We start from the raw sequence: 13,772 nt of genomic DNA, 5'->3' as shown, positions 1-13,772 counted from the left end.
TTGCCGCCGCAAGGTCATTACTACAGCTGGCTGTTGCAGTCTATGTTTTCACGGAGAGATTGGTCCTAGAATGATTTCTTTTGACGTAAAACGTCTATTCGCCCATTGATCGAACTTCTTTGTACGACAAGTAACGTAAACAGCTATGGTATTCCAAATAACATAACACAAGAACACATGCAGCTAATGTGTATATGACAGTATTTATGGGATATTTCCTACATCAGTCTCAAGTACTAAGCTGCACAGCCACTCTCAACTCCCCCCGTTTGGCTAAACCTCAGGTGCCGCCTGTCAGAGTCCAAAGAGTGGGGCGGCACTGGTTGCTGTAGAGGGCCGGTCACAGACAGCTCTTGCAAGTAGTGTAGTAGAGCTGGCCCTGGCACCAAACTGTCTCATCGATGGCGTCATCAAGGTTCAAGGCACTTTCTTGCCCTATGGGTGCAAAACTGTCCCCAAAAGGCAGAAAAATTAGCAATGATCAACGGCATGATGCAGAAGGCAGTGGAAACCACTGCATTAAAGACACATAATGTATATCCACTGGATATGCAGCATATAATTGAAAAAGTATCATGATGATCTCTCCGTTGGCAAAAGATTCTGGAATTGTACTCTAAGGATCTCCAGGAGAGGACTGCAAAGGGGGAGATGACTAAAAGACATGGATTGGATAACCAACGAAAGAATAACGTTCTATGAGTCGGGGTGTGGAATGTAAGGACTTTGAAGGTGGTAGGGAAAATCTGGAAAGAGAAATGCAAAGCCTCAGTCTAGATATAGTGAGCCAGCGAAGTGAAATAGGAAGAAGACCATGAGTTCTGGTCAGATGAGTGTATGATAACATCAACAGCAGCAGAAAATGGAACAGGAGTAGTATTCGTTATGAATAGAAAGGTAGGACGGAGTGTGAGTTACTGTGAACAGTTCAGTGATGGGGTTGTTCTTATCAGAGTCAACAACAAACCCAGCGCCAATAGTAATACGGGGTGTTCATAAAGTCCCTCCGCAGTGCCGTATGACCGTTAGCCGCGCGTGTCGTATGACTGTTCGCTTGCCTGGGTTACTTCCCCTCAAGTGGACTCTCCCAACATTCCACTGCTTCGTTTATCTCAGCCAGCGTCAGTAGTATCGTTGGTGGGTGTCGTTACGTGTTGACGTGACAGTCGTGCAAGAACTGAAAAATACTGATCATGGCAAGACACTGCATTATTGTCAATGGTTCAAAATTTTCGTTCAACAAAATGGAAGGGATATTCTTAATGAAACGTTTTTCACTGATGATGCGTGGTTTCATTTATCCGGGTACGTGAACTCGCAGAATTCTTGTATGTGGAGTACTGCAAATCCATTCATGAGGAACCACTTCATTCTGTGAAAATAGTAGTTTGGATTGCAATTTATAGACGTCGTATAGTGGGTCGCATATTTTTCAACGAAACAATAAACGCACAACGATACTACAGTGATATTTTGTACGCATTCATAGGAGAACTTGTGTTATGTGAAATACTGAACTGTTATTTTCAACAATATGGTGCAACCGCGCATATAGCTCGCGTTTCAATGTCACTAATTGCTGATGTTTTTGGTGATCGCATAATTTCACAGGGACTTTGGCCTCCACGATAACCTGACCTAACACCACCTGACTTTTTCTCCTGGGGTGCAGCGAAAGCAACGGTCTATAAAACCGTCCAAAATCCATCGATGAATTGAAAACTGCAATATCCATATCTACTTTCACTGCTTCTGTTATAGAAGAAATGTTGCAGATTGTGTTTGGAAACATGATTAGACGAATTGAATTGTGTATTCCACAACAGGGGGGACACTTTCTACATTTAATGTGAAAATTTGTAAGTAAAAATGAATATTTAATAAATTAGTAACTTGTATTTCACTGAGTTTCATTTTGGTATATTCACTGCGGCGTACAGTACGCACGGCTAACAGTCATACGGCACTGCGGAGAGACTTTTTCAAAACCCCGTAGTTTAGGTGTACATGCCAATGTCGCAAGCTGAAGACGAAAAAGAAAGAATATGAGGATATTGAATGGATCATTCAGCACTTACAGGGAGATGAGTCATGGAGGGTTGGACTGCGGTTGTAGGGGAAGAAATAGAAGAAAGGGTTACGGGAGAATATGGCTTTCGTGGTAGGAATGAGAGAGGGGAAAGACTAATGGAGGCAGAAGGTAATAGCGAATACTTTGTTCAAGAATCAAGAAGAGGAGGAAGGCTGGGAGATACAGGAAGATTTCTGTTTAGCTCCTATCATGGTCAGGCAGAGATTCCGGAATCCGACGTTGGATTGTAAGGCATACCTATGAGCAGGTATAGACTCAGATCACAATTTAGTAATGAAGAAGAGGAGGCTGAAGTTTAAGACACTAGTCAGGTAAAGTCATTGCCAAAATAAATGGGATACGGAATTAGTGGCGGGCCGCATCAAACCAGTCAGAAGACTGATGACACAAGAAAAACAAAAATAAAAAGACCGTGGAGAAGATATTTGCCGATCCACATGTGAGAGGGACGGACAGGAGTGCCAGCTCACCGTATCCACCGCCCCCGGCGCTGCCACCCCTCCTGGCAGCCTTTGGGCCAGGCCCGCCGCCCACCAGCGCCTCCGCCACCGGACCGCCTCCGGCTGCCACCCCCGCCGCCCCCGCCGCCCCCGCCGCCTCCGCAGGAGCGTCATTCTCCATGACCGGTTCGGTCCCTGACGCCGTCGCCGTCTCTTCGGTTGCTGAAACAATGCAGAAAACCCAGGTCTGGACTCACAGGGCACTCGTTAACTGCGTTACTGAGTTAAGTCTCCGGCAGCGACTTCTACATAAATACTCCGCTAGCCACCAAGCGGTGTGTGACGGAGGGTACAATTTGCGCCAAAGTCATATTTCGCCCCCTCTGTTCCACTCGCGGATCGCGCGAAGGAAATCGACTGTCTGAACGCATCAGTGCGAACTCTAATTTCCCTCATCTTTGAGTGATGATCATTGTGCGATTTGAAAGTTGGTGGTAATAATACATGCTCTACATCCTCGGTGAAGATCGGATTTCGGAATTTAGTAAGCTGCCCCTTCCGTTTAGCGCGCCGTCTATCTGCAAGTGTGTCTCACTTCAAACTTTCTATGAGATCTGTAAGGCTCTCGCGATCGCTAAATGTACCAGTCACGAATCTTGCCGCTCTTCTTTGGACCTTCTCAATCTCTTGAATCAGACCCAACTGGTAAGGGTCCCATACAGACGAACAATACTCTAAGACTGGACGAACTAACGTATTATAAGCAATTTCCTTTGTTAAAGGACTGCATCGCTTCAGGATTCTACCAATAAACCGCAATCTACAGTTTGCCTTACCCGTTACTTGTGTAATCTGATCATTCCATTTGCCGGCCGAAGTGGCCGTGCGGTTAAAGGCGCTGCAGTCTGGAACCGCAAGACCGCTACGGTCGCAGGTTCGAATCCTGCCTCGGGCATGGGTGTTTGTGATGTCCTTAGGTTCGTTAGGTTTAACTAGTTCTAAGTTCTAGGGGACTAATGACCTCAGCAGTTGAGTCCCATAGTGCTCAGAGCCATTTGAACCATCTGAACCATCATTCCATTTGAGATCATTTCGAATAGTCACACCCAGATACTTGACGGACGTTACCGCTTCCAAAGACTGGGCATTTATTTTGTACTCGTACATTATTGGGGATTTTCGCTTTGTTATACGCAGTAGGTTACACTTACTAATATTGAGAGCCGTCCGACTACAGTCTGGAACCGCGCGACCGCTACGGTCGCAGGTTCGAATCCTGCCTCGAGCATGGATGTGTGTGATGTCTTTAGGTTAGTTAGGTTTAAGTAGTTCTAAGTTCTAGGGGACTGGTGATCTTAGAAGTTAAGTCCCATAGTGCTCGGAGCCATTTTTGAACCAACTAATATTGAGAGATAACTGCTAATCATTGAACCACACATTTATTTTCTGCAAATCCTCATTGATTTGTTCACAACTTTCGTGTGATACTACTTTCCTGTAGACTGCAGCATCATCGGCAAACAGTCTAATACCGCTGTCAGTACCATGAACCAGATCGTTTATGTAAATCGTAAAAAGTGGCGGACCTATTACGCTGCCCTGGGGCACACCTGAAGTTACGCTTGTTTCTCTTGAAGTCACCCCGTTCAGAACGACGTACTGCTCCCTGTCTGTTAGAAAACTTTCTATCCATCCACATATGTCATCGGATAGACCGTAAGCGTGCAGTTTTTGGAGCAAGCGACAGAGCGGAACAACCTGGGAGCCGGTATCTAGAGCCTGTTGTATATCATGCACAAAGAGGGCCAGCTGTGTCTCGCATGACCGCTGCTTCCTAAAACCGAACTGGTTTCTGTAGATAAGCTTCTCAGAGTCTAGAAAGACAATTATGTCTGAACAAAAAATATGTTCCGTGATTCTGCAACAAATCGATGTCAGTGAAATTGGTCGCTAATTATGTGCATCCGGTTTTCTACCCTTTTTATAGATTTCTATGACATGGGCCTTCTTCCAGTCCCGTGGAACTTTCTGCTATTCCAATGATCTCTGATAGATGATGGATAAGAACGGTGCTATATCTGTAGCATAGTCAACATATAATCTTACGGGGATACCGTCTGGGCCAGCCGCCTTCGTGGCGTATAAGGATTTTAACTGGTTTACAATCCCAGATACTTCGCCGGTAACCGCGCGGCAGAGTTAGTTTAGCTGCGACCACAGGGATAATGTTGCCCTATCCCAGAGGGTGAGCCCCAGGGAAGTGTGTTGGGACCGTTGCTGTTCATGTTGTGTACTAATGACCTTTCAGGTAATGGTAATAGTAAACTCAGACTTTTTGGAGGTGCAGTTATCTAGAGTGAAGGACAATCTGAAAGGAGTTGCATAAATATTCAGTCCTTGATATGATTTCATAGTGGTGCAAAGATTGGCAACCTGACTATAGCAGTTGCTGAAAGTGAGCGTTATTCATCTCTTGGCATTTTTGGGCTCTGGTCAGCGAGTTGCAGACGGTGGAGTGAAGCTAGGCTGATTAAATTACTGCAATCTCATCCGAAATGTTCTGCTGCAGTTCTTGAAGACTATATGGGTTGTTGCGATACTTCTCAGACTTGGTTCCCTACACAAAGTAATTGCACGCTGATAGATCAAGTGACCTAGGTGGTCAGCTAGGGCTGCGACCGGACAGAGCTCTGCTAACAACTCAGTCAAGCGTGAAGACTGTGCAAATGTGTTCCAAGGTAGGACCGACTGTATGGGCAGTTGTTCGATCCCATTCGAAGTAACCGTAGGTCTTTCTCTTCTCAGTTAATGCCTCCAGAAAGTCACGTCCAATGGTATCCACTCGCCCTGGTCACTCTTATTTGCCCGTTATTTGCCACTGTCACCGATAGAGTCAGCCAATTCATACAAATACCTGGCTGCAACTTTTCGTTGCGATATGAAATGGAATGATCACGTAAGTTCAGTCGTGGGTAAAGCAGGTGATAGACTTCGGTTTATTGATAGAATACTGGAGAAGTGCAGTCAGTCTACGAAGTAGATTACTTACAAATCACTCGTGTGACCGGTTCTAGAATACTGCTGAAGTGTGTGGGACCCTTATCAGGTAGGACTAACAGAGCTTATACAGAGAAGGGCAGCACGAATGGTCACAGGTTGTTTGACTCGTGAGAGAGTGTCACAGAGATAATGAAGAAACTGCGTTACAGACAATTGAAGATAGACGTTAACTATCCCGACAAAGGTTTCAAGGACTGGCTTTAAATGATGACTCTTGGAATACACTACAACTCCCTACGTATCGCTCACATAGGGACGAGGTTACTGCAGGCACAGAGACAGTCAAACAATCATTCTTCCCGCGCTCCATCTGGAAGAAACGCTAAGAACTGGTACAATGACGAGGGTTGTCCAGAAAGTAAGTTACAATCGGTCGCGAAAATCCAGGAAAGCTTTGCACAGATGTGTTGGGCAGTGTAGTATGTCCGTCGATCGTGTCCCGTCACTCTTTTCAGTTTTGAGTGAACAGTGAGCACGTAAAGAAGCGCAGGGAATAGCGTCTCCCGCCAAGTATGAGGGCCTGGTTAGAGATTTCGCCTGTGTCACGCAGCCCGCATAACACAACTGTCGAGCAGTTCCTTCTCGGTCGCACACTGCAGGGGCGATGAAGACGCGACTGCATCAGCGTTTCCGATATGAACTGTTCGACCACCCACAATACAGTCCGTAATTGGCTCACCCTGAGGCTCATCTCTGCTCACAAGAACCGCCGGCTACGAGACAAATTTTTTCCACAGACAACGAGCTGCAGACCAGTGCAGATAACTGGCCGAAAGCACAGGCGGCTGCTTTCTATGGCGAGGATATTGGAAAGCTGATACAACACTACGACGACACTCGAAGCTGTAGCGGCGACTGTGTAGAGAAGCAGGTGGAAGTTGTACCTAACTGTTGCAAATAAAACGTTTCTGGTTACCACTGTGGTTTCCATTTCGCGACCGACAACCCTCTTAGATGTAGTTGTAGGCGGTTCACCCACGGCTGCCACAGTGCTAGGATTCCTACGAGAAAACTCTTAGCAGGACTGATCTTGTTCGCCACCGTACCTGAAAGCAATAATGAATGCAGCAACCGGGCCACGCCGGACATGTATTTATTTACAGCGTGTTTCAAAAATGACTGGTATATTTGAAACGGCAATAAAAACTAAACGAGCAGCGATAGAAATACACCGTTTGTTGCAATATGCTTGGGACAACAGTACATTTTCAGGCGGACAAACTTTCGAAATTACAGTAGTTACAATTTTCAACAACAGATGGCGCTGCAAGTGATGTGCAAGATATAGAAGACAACGCAGTCTGTGGGTGCGCCATTCTGTACGTCGTCTTTCTGCTGTAAGCGTGTGCTGTTCACAACGTGCAAGTGTGCTGTAGACAACATGGTTTATTCCTTAGAACAGAGGATTTTTCTGGTGTTGGAATTCCACCGCCTAGAACACAGTGTTGTTGCAACAAGACGAAGTTTTCAACGGAGGTTTAATGTAACCAAAGGACCGAAAAGCGGCCTCGGGTTTCCGTTCGCCGTGTTGCAGCTGCGGTCCAAATGACGCCAACGTCCACGTATCGTCTCATGCGCCAGAGTTTACACCTCTATCCATACAAAATTCAAACGCGGCAACCCCTCAGCGCCGCTACCATTGCTGCACGAGAGACATTCGCTAACGATATAGTGCACAGGATTGATGACGGCGATATGCATGTGGGCAGCATTTGGTTTACTGACGAAGCTTATTTTTACCTGGACGGCTTCGTCAATAAACAGAACTGGCGCATATGGGGAACCGAAAAGCCCCATGTTGCAGTCCCATAGTCCCTGCATCCTCAAAAAGTACTGGTCTGGGCCGCCATTTCTTCCAAAGGAATCATTGGCCCATTTTTCAGATCCGAAACGATTACTGCATCACGCTATCTGGACATTCTTCGTGAATTTGTGGCGGTACAAACTGCCTTAGACGACACTGCGAACACCTCGTCGTGGTTTATGCAAGATGGTGCCCGGCCACATCGCACGGCCGACGTCTTTACTTTCCTGAATGAATATTTCGATGATCGTGTGATTGCTTTGGGCTATCCGAAACATACAGGAGGCGGCGTGGATTGGCCTCCATATTCGCCAGACATGAACCCCTGTGACTTCTTTCTGTGGGGACACTTGAAAGACCAGGTGTACCGCCAGAATCCAGAAACAATTGAACAGCTGAAGCAGTACATCTCATCTGCATGTGTAGCCATTCCGCCAGACACGTTGTCAAAGGTTTCGGGTAATTTCATTCAGAGACTACGCCATATTATTGCTACGCATGGTGGATATGTGGAAAATATCGTACTATAGAGTTTCCCAGACCGCAGCGCCGTCTGTTGTTGAAAATTGTAACTACTGTAATTTCGAAAGTTTGTCTGCCTGAAAATGTACTGTTGTCCCAAGCATATTGCAACAAACGGTATATTTCTATCGCTGCTCGTTTAGTTTTTATTGCCGTTTCAAATATACCGGTCATTTTTGAAACACCCTGTATTTATTAACATTACGGAGTGACCCACCCCCTTGGCAACTATGGTGGGTCATTTGCTACTGAAAACATGTAACAAGCCGCACAGAAACAGACTCTTTTTCTACTGCTACTATCAGTCTTTTATTTTTCTCGTCATTTACGTAATTACATTGTTAATTAAAAATGTTATACGTAAAGTACTGCCAACATGAGTAACTTAGAAATAAATATATCCTTGGCGTAGCGAAGCTGCTTAAAACATTTAAGAAAGGCATTTCCTCTGGTCCAGATTGCATACCTGTCAGGTTTCTTTCAGAGAACGCTGAAGCAATAGCTCCTTACTTGACAGACATCTACAACCGCTCGCTCGTACAAAGATCCGTACCCAGAACTGGAAAGTTACACAAGTCACACCAATTCCCAAGAAAGGAAATAGAAGTAATGCAATGAATTACAGACCCATATCACTATCGTCGATTTACAGTAGCATTTTGGAACAGATGCTGTGCTCGAACATTATGAATCACTTCCAAGAAAACGATTTATTCACAAAGAGCGAACACGAATTCAGTAAATATCATTCTTGTGAAACACGACTAATTCTTTATTTCCGCGAAGTAATGAGTGCTATGGACAGGGGACCTCACGTTGGTTCCATATTTTCAGACTTCCAGAAGGAATATGACACCGTTCCTCAGAAGCGACTTCTGATTAAATTGTGTGCCTATGCAGTGTTATCTCAGTTGTGCTGGATTCGTGATTTCCTGTCACAAGGATCACATTTCGTAGTGACTGACGACGGAAAATTAACGAGTAAAACAGAAGTAATATCTGTCTTTCCCCAGGGAAGTGTTGTAGGCCCTCTGTTGTTCTTGAACTAGGTGAACGATTTAGGAGACAGTCTGAGCAGCCCTCTAGATTTTTTGCAGATGATGTTATCATTTACCGTACTGTAATGTCATTAGATGATCAATACAAATTGCAAAATGATTTAGACCCCTGTATCGTGCAAGAAATGGCAATTGACTTTAAATCATGAAACATGTGAAGTCATCCACATGAGCACTAAAAACAATTCGTTAAATTACGATAAATCACATAAATCTAAATGCTATAATACACAACTAAATACCTAGAGATTGTTGTTATTGTTGTTGTGGTCTTCAGTCCTGAGACTGGTTTGATGCACCTCTCCATGTTACTCTATCCTGTGCAAGCTTCTTCATCTCCAAGTACCTACTGCAGCCTACATCCTTCTGAATCTGCTTAGTGTATTCATCTCTTGGTCTCCCTCTACGATTTTTACCCTCCACGCTGCCCTCCAATACTAAATTGGTGATCCCTCGATGTCTCAGAACATGTCCTACCAACCGATCCCTTCTTCAAGTCAAGTTGTGCCACAAGCTCCTCTTCTCCCCAATTCTATTCAATACCTCCTCATTAGTTTTGTGGTCTACCCATCTAATCTTCAGCATTCTTCTGTAGCACCACATTTCGACAGCTTCTATTCTCTTCTTGTCCAAACTATTCACTGTCCATGTTTCACTTCCATACATGGCTACACTCCATACAAATACTTTAAGAAACGACTTCCTGACTCTTAAATCTACACTCGATGTTAACAAATTTTTCTTCTTCAGAAACGCTTTCCTTGCCATTGCCAGTCTACATTTTATATCCTCTCTACTTCGACCATCATCAGTTATTTTGCTCCCCAAATAGCAAAACTCCTTTACTACTTTAAGTGTCTCATTTCCTGATCTAATTCCCTCAGCATCAACCGACTTAATTTGACTACATTCCATTATCCTAGTTTTGCTTTTGTTGATCTTCATCTTATATCCTCCTTTCAAGATACTGTCCATTCCGTTCAACTGCTCTTCCAAGTCCTTTGCTGTCTCTGACAGAATTACAATGTCATCGGCGAACCTCAAAGTTTTTATTTCTTCTCCATGGATTTTAATTCCTACTCCGAACTTTTCTTCTGTTTCCTTTATTGCTTGCTCAATATACAGATTGAATAACATCGGGGAGAGGCTACAACCCTGTCTCACTCCCTTCCCAACCACTGCTTCCCTTTCATGTCCCTCGACTCTTATAACTGCCATCTGGTTTCTGTACAAATTGTAAATAGCCTTTCGCTCCCTGTATTTTACCCCTGCCACCTTTAGAATTTGGAAGAGGGTATTCCAGTCAACATTGTCAAACGCTTTCTCTAAGTCTACAAATGCTAGAAATGTAGGTTTGCCTTTCCTTAATCTTTCTTGTAAGATAAGTCGTAAGGTCAGTATTGCCTCACGTGTTCCTACATTTCTACGGAATCCAAACTGATCTTCCCCGAGGTCGGCTTCTACCAGTTTTCCATTCGTCTGTAAAGAATTCGCGTTAGTATTTTGCAGCTGTGGCTTATTAAACTGATATTTCGGTAATTTTCACATCTGTCAACGACTGCTTTCTTTGGGATTGGAATTATTATACTCTTCTTGAAGTCTGTGGGTATTTCGCCTGTCTCATACATCTTGCTCACCAGATGGTAGAATTTTGTCAGGACTGGCTCTCCCAAGGCTGTCAATAGTTCTAATGGAATGTTGTCTACTCCGGGGGCCTTGTTTCGACTCAGGTCTTTCAGTGCTCTGTCAAACTCTTCACGCGGTATCGTATCTCCCATTTCATCTTCACCTACATCCTCTTCCATTTCCATAATATTGTCCTCAAGTACATCGCCCTTGTATAGACCCTCTATATACTCCTTCCACCTTTCTGCTCTCCCTTCTTTGCTTAGAACTGGGTTTCCATCTGAGCTCTTGATGTTCATACAAGTGGTTCTCTTATCTCCACAGGTCTCTTTAATTTTCCTGTAGGCAGTATCTATCTTACCCCTAGTGAGATAAGCCTCTACATCCTTACATTTGTCCTCTAGCCATCCCTGCTTAGCCATTTTGCACTTCCTGTCGATCTCATTTTTGAGACGTTTGTATTCCTTTTTGCCTGCTTCATTTACTGCATTTTTATATTTTCTCCTTTCATCAATTAAATTCAATATTTCTTCTGTTACCCAAGGGTTTCTACTAGCCCTCGTCTTTTTACCTATTTGGTCCTCTGCTGCCTTCACTATTTCATCCCTCAAAGTTAGCCATTCTTCTTCTACCGTATTTCTTTCCCACATTCCTGTCGGTTGTTCCCTTATGCTCTCCCTGAAACTCTGTACAACATCTGGTTTAGTCAGTTTATCCAGGTCCCATCTCCTTAAATTCACACCTTTTTGCAGTTTCTTCAGTTTTAATCTACAGTTCATAACCAATAGATTGTGGTCATAGTCGACATCTGCCCCTGGAAATGTTTTACAATTTAAAACCTGGTTCCTAAATCTCTGTCTTACCATTATATAATCTATCTGATACCTTTTAGTATCTCCAAGGTTCTTCCATGTATACAACCTTCCTTCATGATTCTTAAACCAAGTGTTAGCAACGATTAAGTTATGCTCTGTGCAAAATTCTACCAGACGGCTTTCTCTTTCATTTCTTAGCCCCAATCCATATTCACCTACTGTGTTTCCTTCTCTCCCTTTTCCTACGCTTGAATTCCAGTCACCCATGACTACTAAATTTTCGTCTCCCTTCACTATTTGAATAATTTCTTTTATCTCCTCATACATTTCATCAATTTCTTCATCATCTGCAGAGCTAGTTGGCATATAAACCTGTACTACTGTAGTAGGCGTGGGCTTCGTGTCTATCTTGGCCACTATAATGCATTCACTATGCTGTTTGTAGTAGCTTACCCGTACTCTTATTTTTTTATTCATTATTGAACCTACTCCTGCATTATCCCTTTTTGATTTTGTATTTATAACCCTGTATTCACCTGACCAAAAGTCTTGTTCCTCCTGCCACCGAACTTCACTAATTCCCACTATATCTAACTTTAACCTATCCATTTCCCTTTTTAAATTTTCTAACCTACGTGCCCGATTAAGGGATCTGACATTCCACGCTCCGATCCGTAGAACGCCAGTTTTCTTTCTCCTGATAACAACGTCCTCCTGAGTAGTCCCCGCCTAGAGATTGCAATTACGAATTACTTAAATTGGAATGATAAAATAAATAATGTTATCGGAAAGGAAACCAAAGACTGCGATTTTTTGGCAGAAGACTTAGAAAATGTAGTACCAGTTTTACTAAAGAGACTGCTTGTTTCCCGCTTCTCTGTCCTCTTCTGGAGTATCGCTGTGCGGTGTGGGATCCGCATCAGAAAATATTGACGAAGATCATTAAAAAAGTTCAAAGAGAAATCAGGGCTCGCACAGATAAATTTAAGTGCTCGTTCTTCCCGCACGCCGTACGAGAATGGAACGGTAGATAGACAGCTTGAAGGTAGTTCATAGAACCCTCTGCCAGGCACTTTATTTTGAATTGCAGAGTAACCATGTAGATGTAGTAATCACGTAGAAGGGCAGCTCGTTTTGCATTATCGCGTGGGGAGAGAGCGCCACGTATATGATACGTGAATTGGGGTGGCAGTTAATAAACCAAAGGCGTTTTTGTCTGCGGCAGGATGTTTTCATGAAATTTCATTCACCAACTTTCTCGTCATAGTGTGAAGATATTTTGTTGGCGCCCAGGCCCCACCTACATAGGGAAGAATGATCATTGTTCGAGTGTGGAACGGTAGAGAAAGAGTTTGACGGTGGTTCGATGAACTCCCTGCCGGCCACTTAACTATGAATTGCAGAGTAATGATGTAGATGTAGATGAAGTACATTTTGGGAAACGACACATTTAAGTATATTCTTAAGAATAAATAATATGACGACTATATAAGACAACAAGTCTCTGGCGCAGTTCTTAAATCCGTTACTGCTGCTACAATGTCACGTTATCAAAATTTAAGTGAGTTTGAACGTGGTGTTACAGTCGGCGCACGAGGAATGGGACACAGCAATTCCGAGTAGCAAAGAAGTGGGTATTTTCTGTTCCACGAGTGTATCAAATCTCCGAAATCGCTGAATGGGTTAAGCAGGTTCTATCTATGTGGGTCTCTTAAATCTTGCCCTATGTCTTCAGTGATCGAGTTAAGCATGCTATTAAAGTTTGCTTATGTCTTCAGTGATTGGGTTAAGCATGCTCCATTTATCCGGATCTCTTAAAGCTTGCACTATGTCTTTAGTGATTGGGTTAAGCATGCTGCATTTATGTGGTTCTCTTAAGGCTTGACCTGCTTCTTCAGTGATCGAGTTATGCGTTTCCCATTTATCTAGATCTCTTAAGGCTTGCCCTACTTCTTCAGAGATCGGGTTAAGCACGCTCCATTTATCTGGAGCTCTTAGAGCTTGACCTATGTCTTCAGTGATTGGGCTAACCATGCTCCATTTATCTGGATCTCTTAAAGCTTGACCTATGTCTTCAGTGATCAGGCTAAGCATGCTACATTTATCTGGAGCTCTTAAAGCTTGACCTATGTCTTCAGTGATCAGGCTAAGCATGCTCCATTTATCTGGAGCTCTTAGAGCTTGACCTATGTCTTCAGTGATTGGGCTAAGCATGCTCCATTGATGTGGATCTCTTAAAGCTTGACCTATGTCTTCAGTGATCAGGCTAAGCATGCTCCATTTATCTGGAGCACTTAAAGCTTGACCTATGTCTTCAGTGATCAGGCTAAGCATGCTCCATTTATCTGGAGCTCT

The 13,772-nt window shown here is 43.8% G+C and overlaps 1 protein-coding gene across 1 annotated transcript in view; it reads right to left on the bottom strand.

Annotated features, from left to right (window-relative positions):
* Positions 1 to 13,772, bottom strand: part of LOC126209876 (elastin-like) — an 86,549-nt gene that overhangs the window by 19,420 nt on the left and 53,357 nt on the right. The window contains exons 3-4 of the mRNA XM_049939000.1: positions 2,672 to 2,754; positions 2,563 to 2,632 (exon numbers count right to left, since the gene is read on the bottom strand). Of these exons, the coding sequence (XP_049794957.1) occupies positions 2,563 to 2,632; positions 2,672 to 2,754 (153 nt within the window). The remainder of the gene's footprint in view (positions 1 to 2,562; positions 2,633 to 2,671; positions 2,755 to 13,772) is intronic.

Source organism: Schistocerca nitens, chromosome 10 (assembly GCF_023898315.1).
Source record: "Schistocerca nitens isolate TAMUIC-IGC-003100 chromosome 10, iqSchNite1.1, whole genome shotgun sequence".
Classification (NCBI taxonomy): domain Eukaryota; kingdom Metazoa; phylum Arthropoda; class Insecta; order Orthoptera; family Acrididae; genus Schistocerca; species Schistocerca nitens.
The sequence above is the reverse complement of the archived record's forward strand: the minus strand, read 5'-3'. Positions and strand labels throughout refer to the sequence as shown.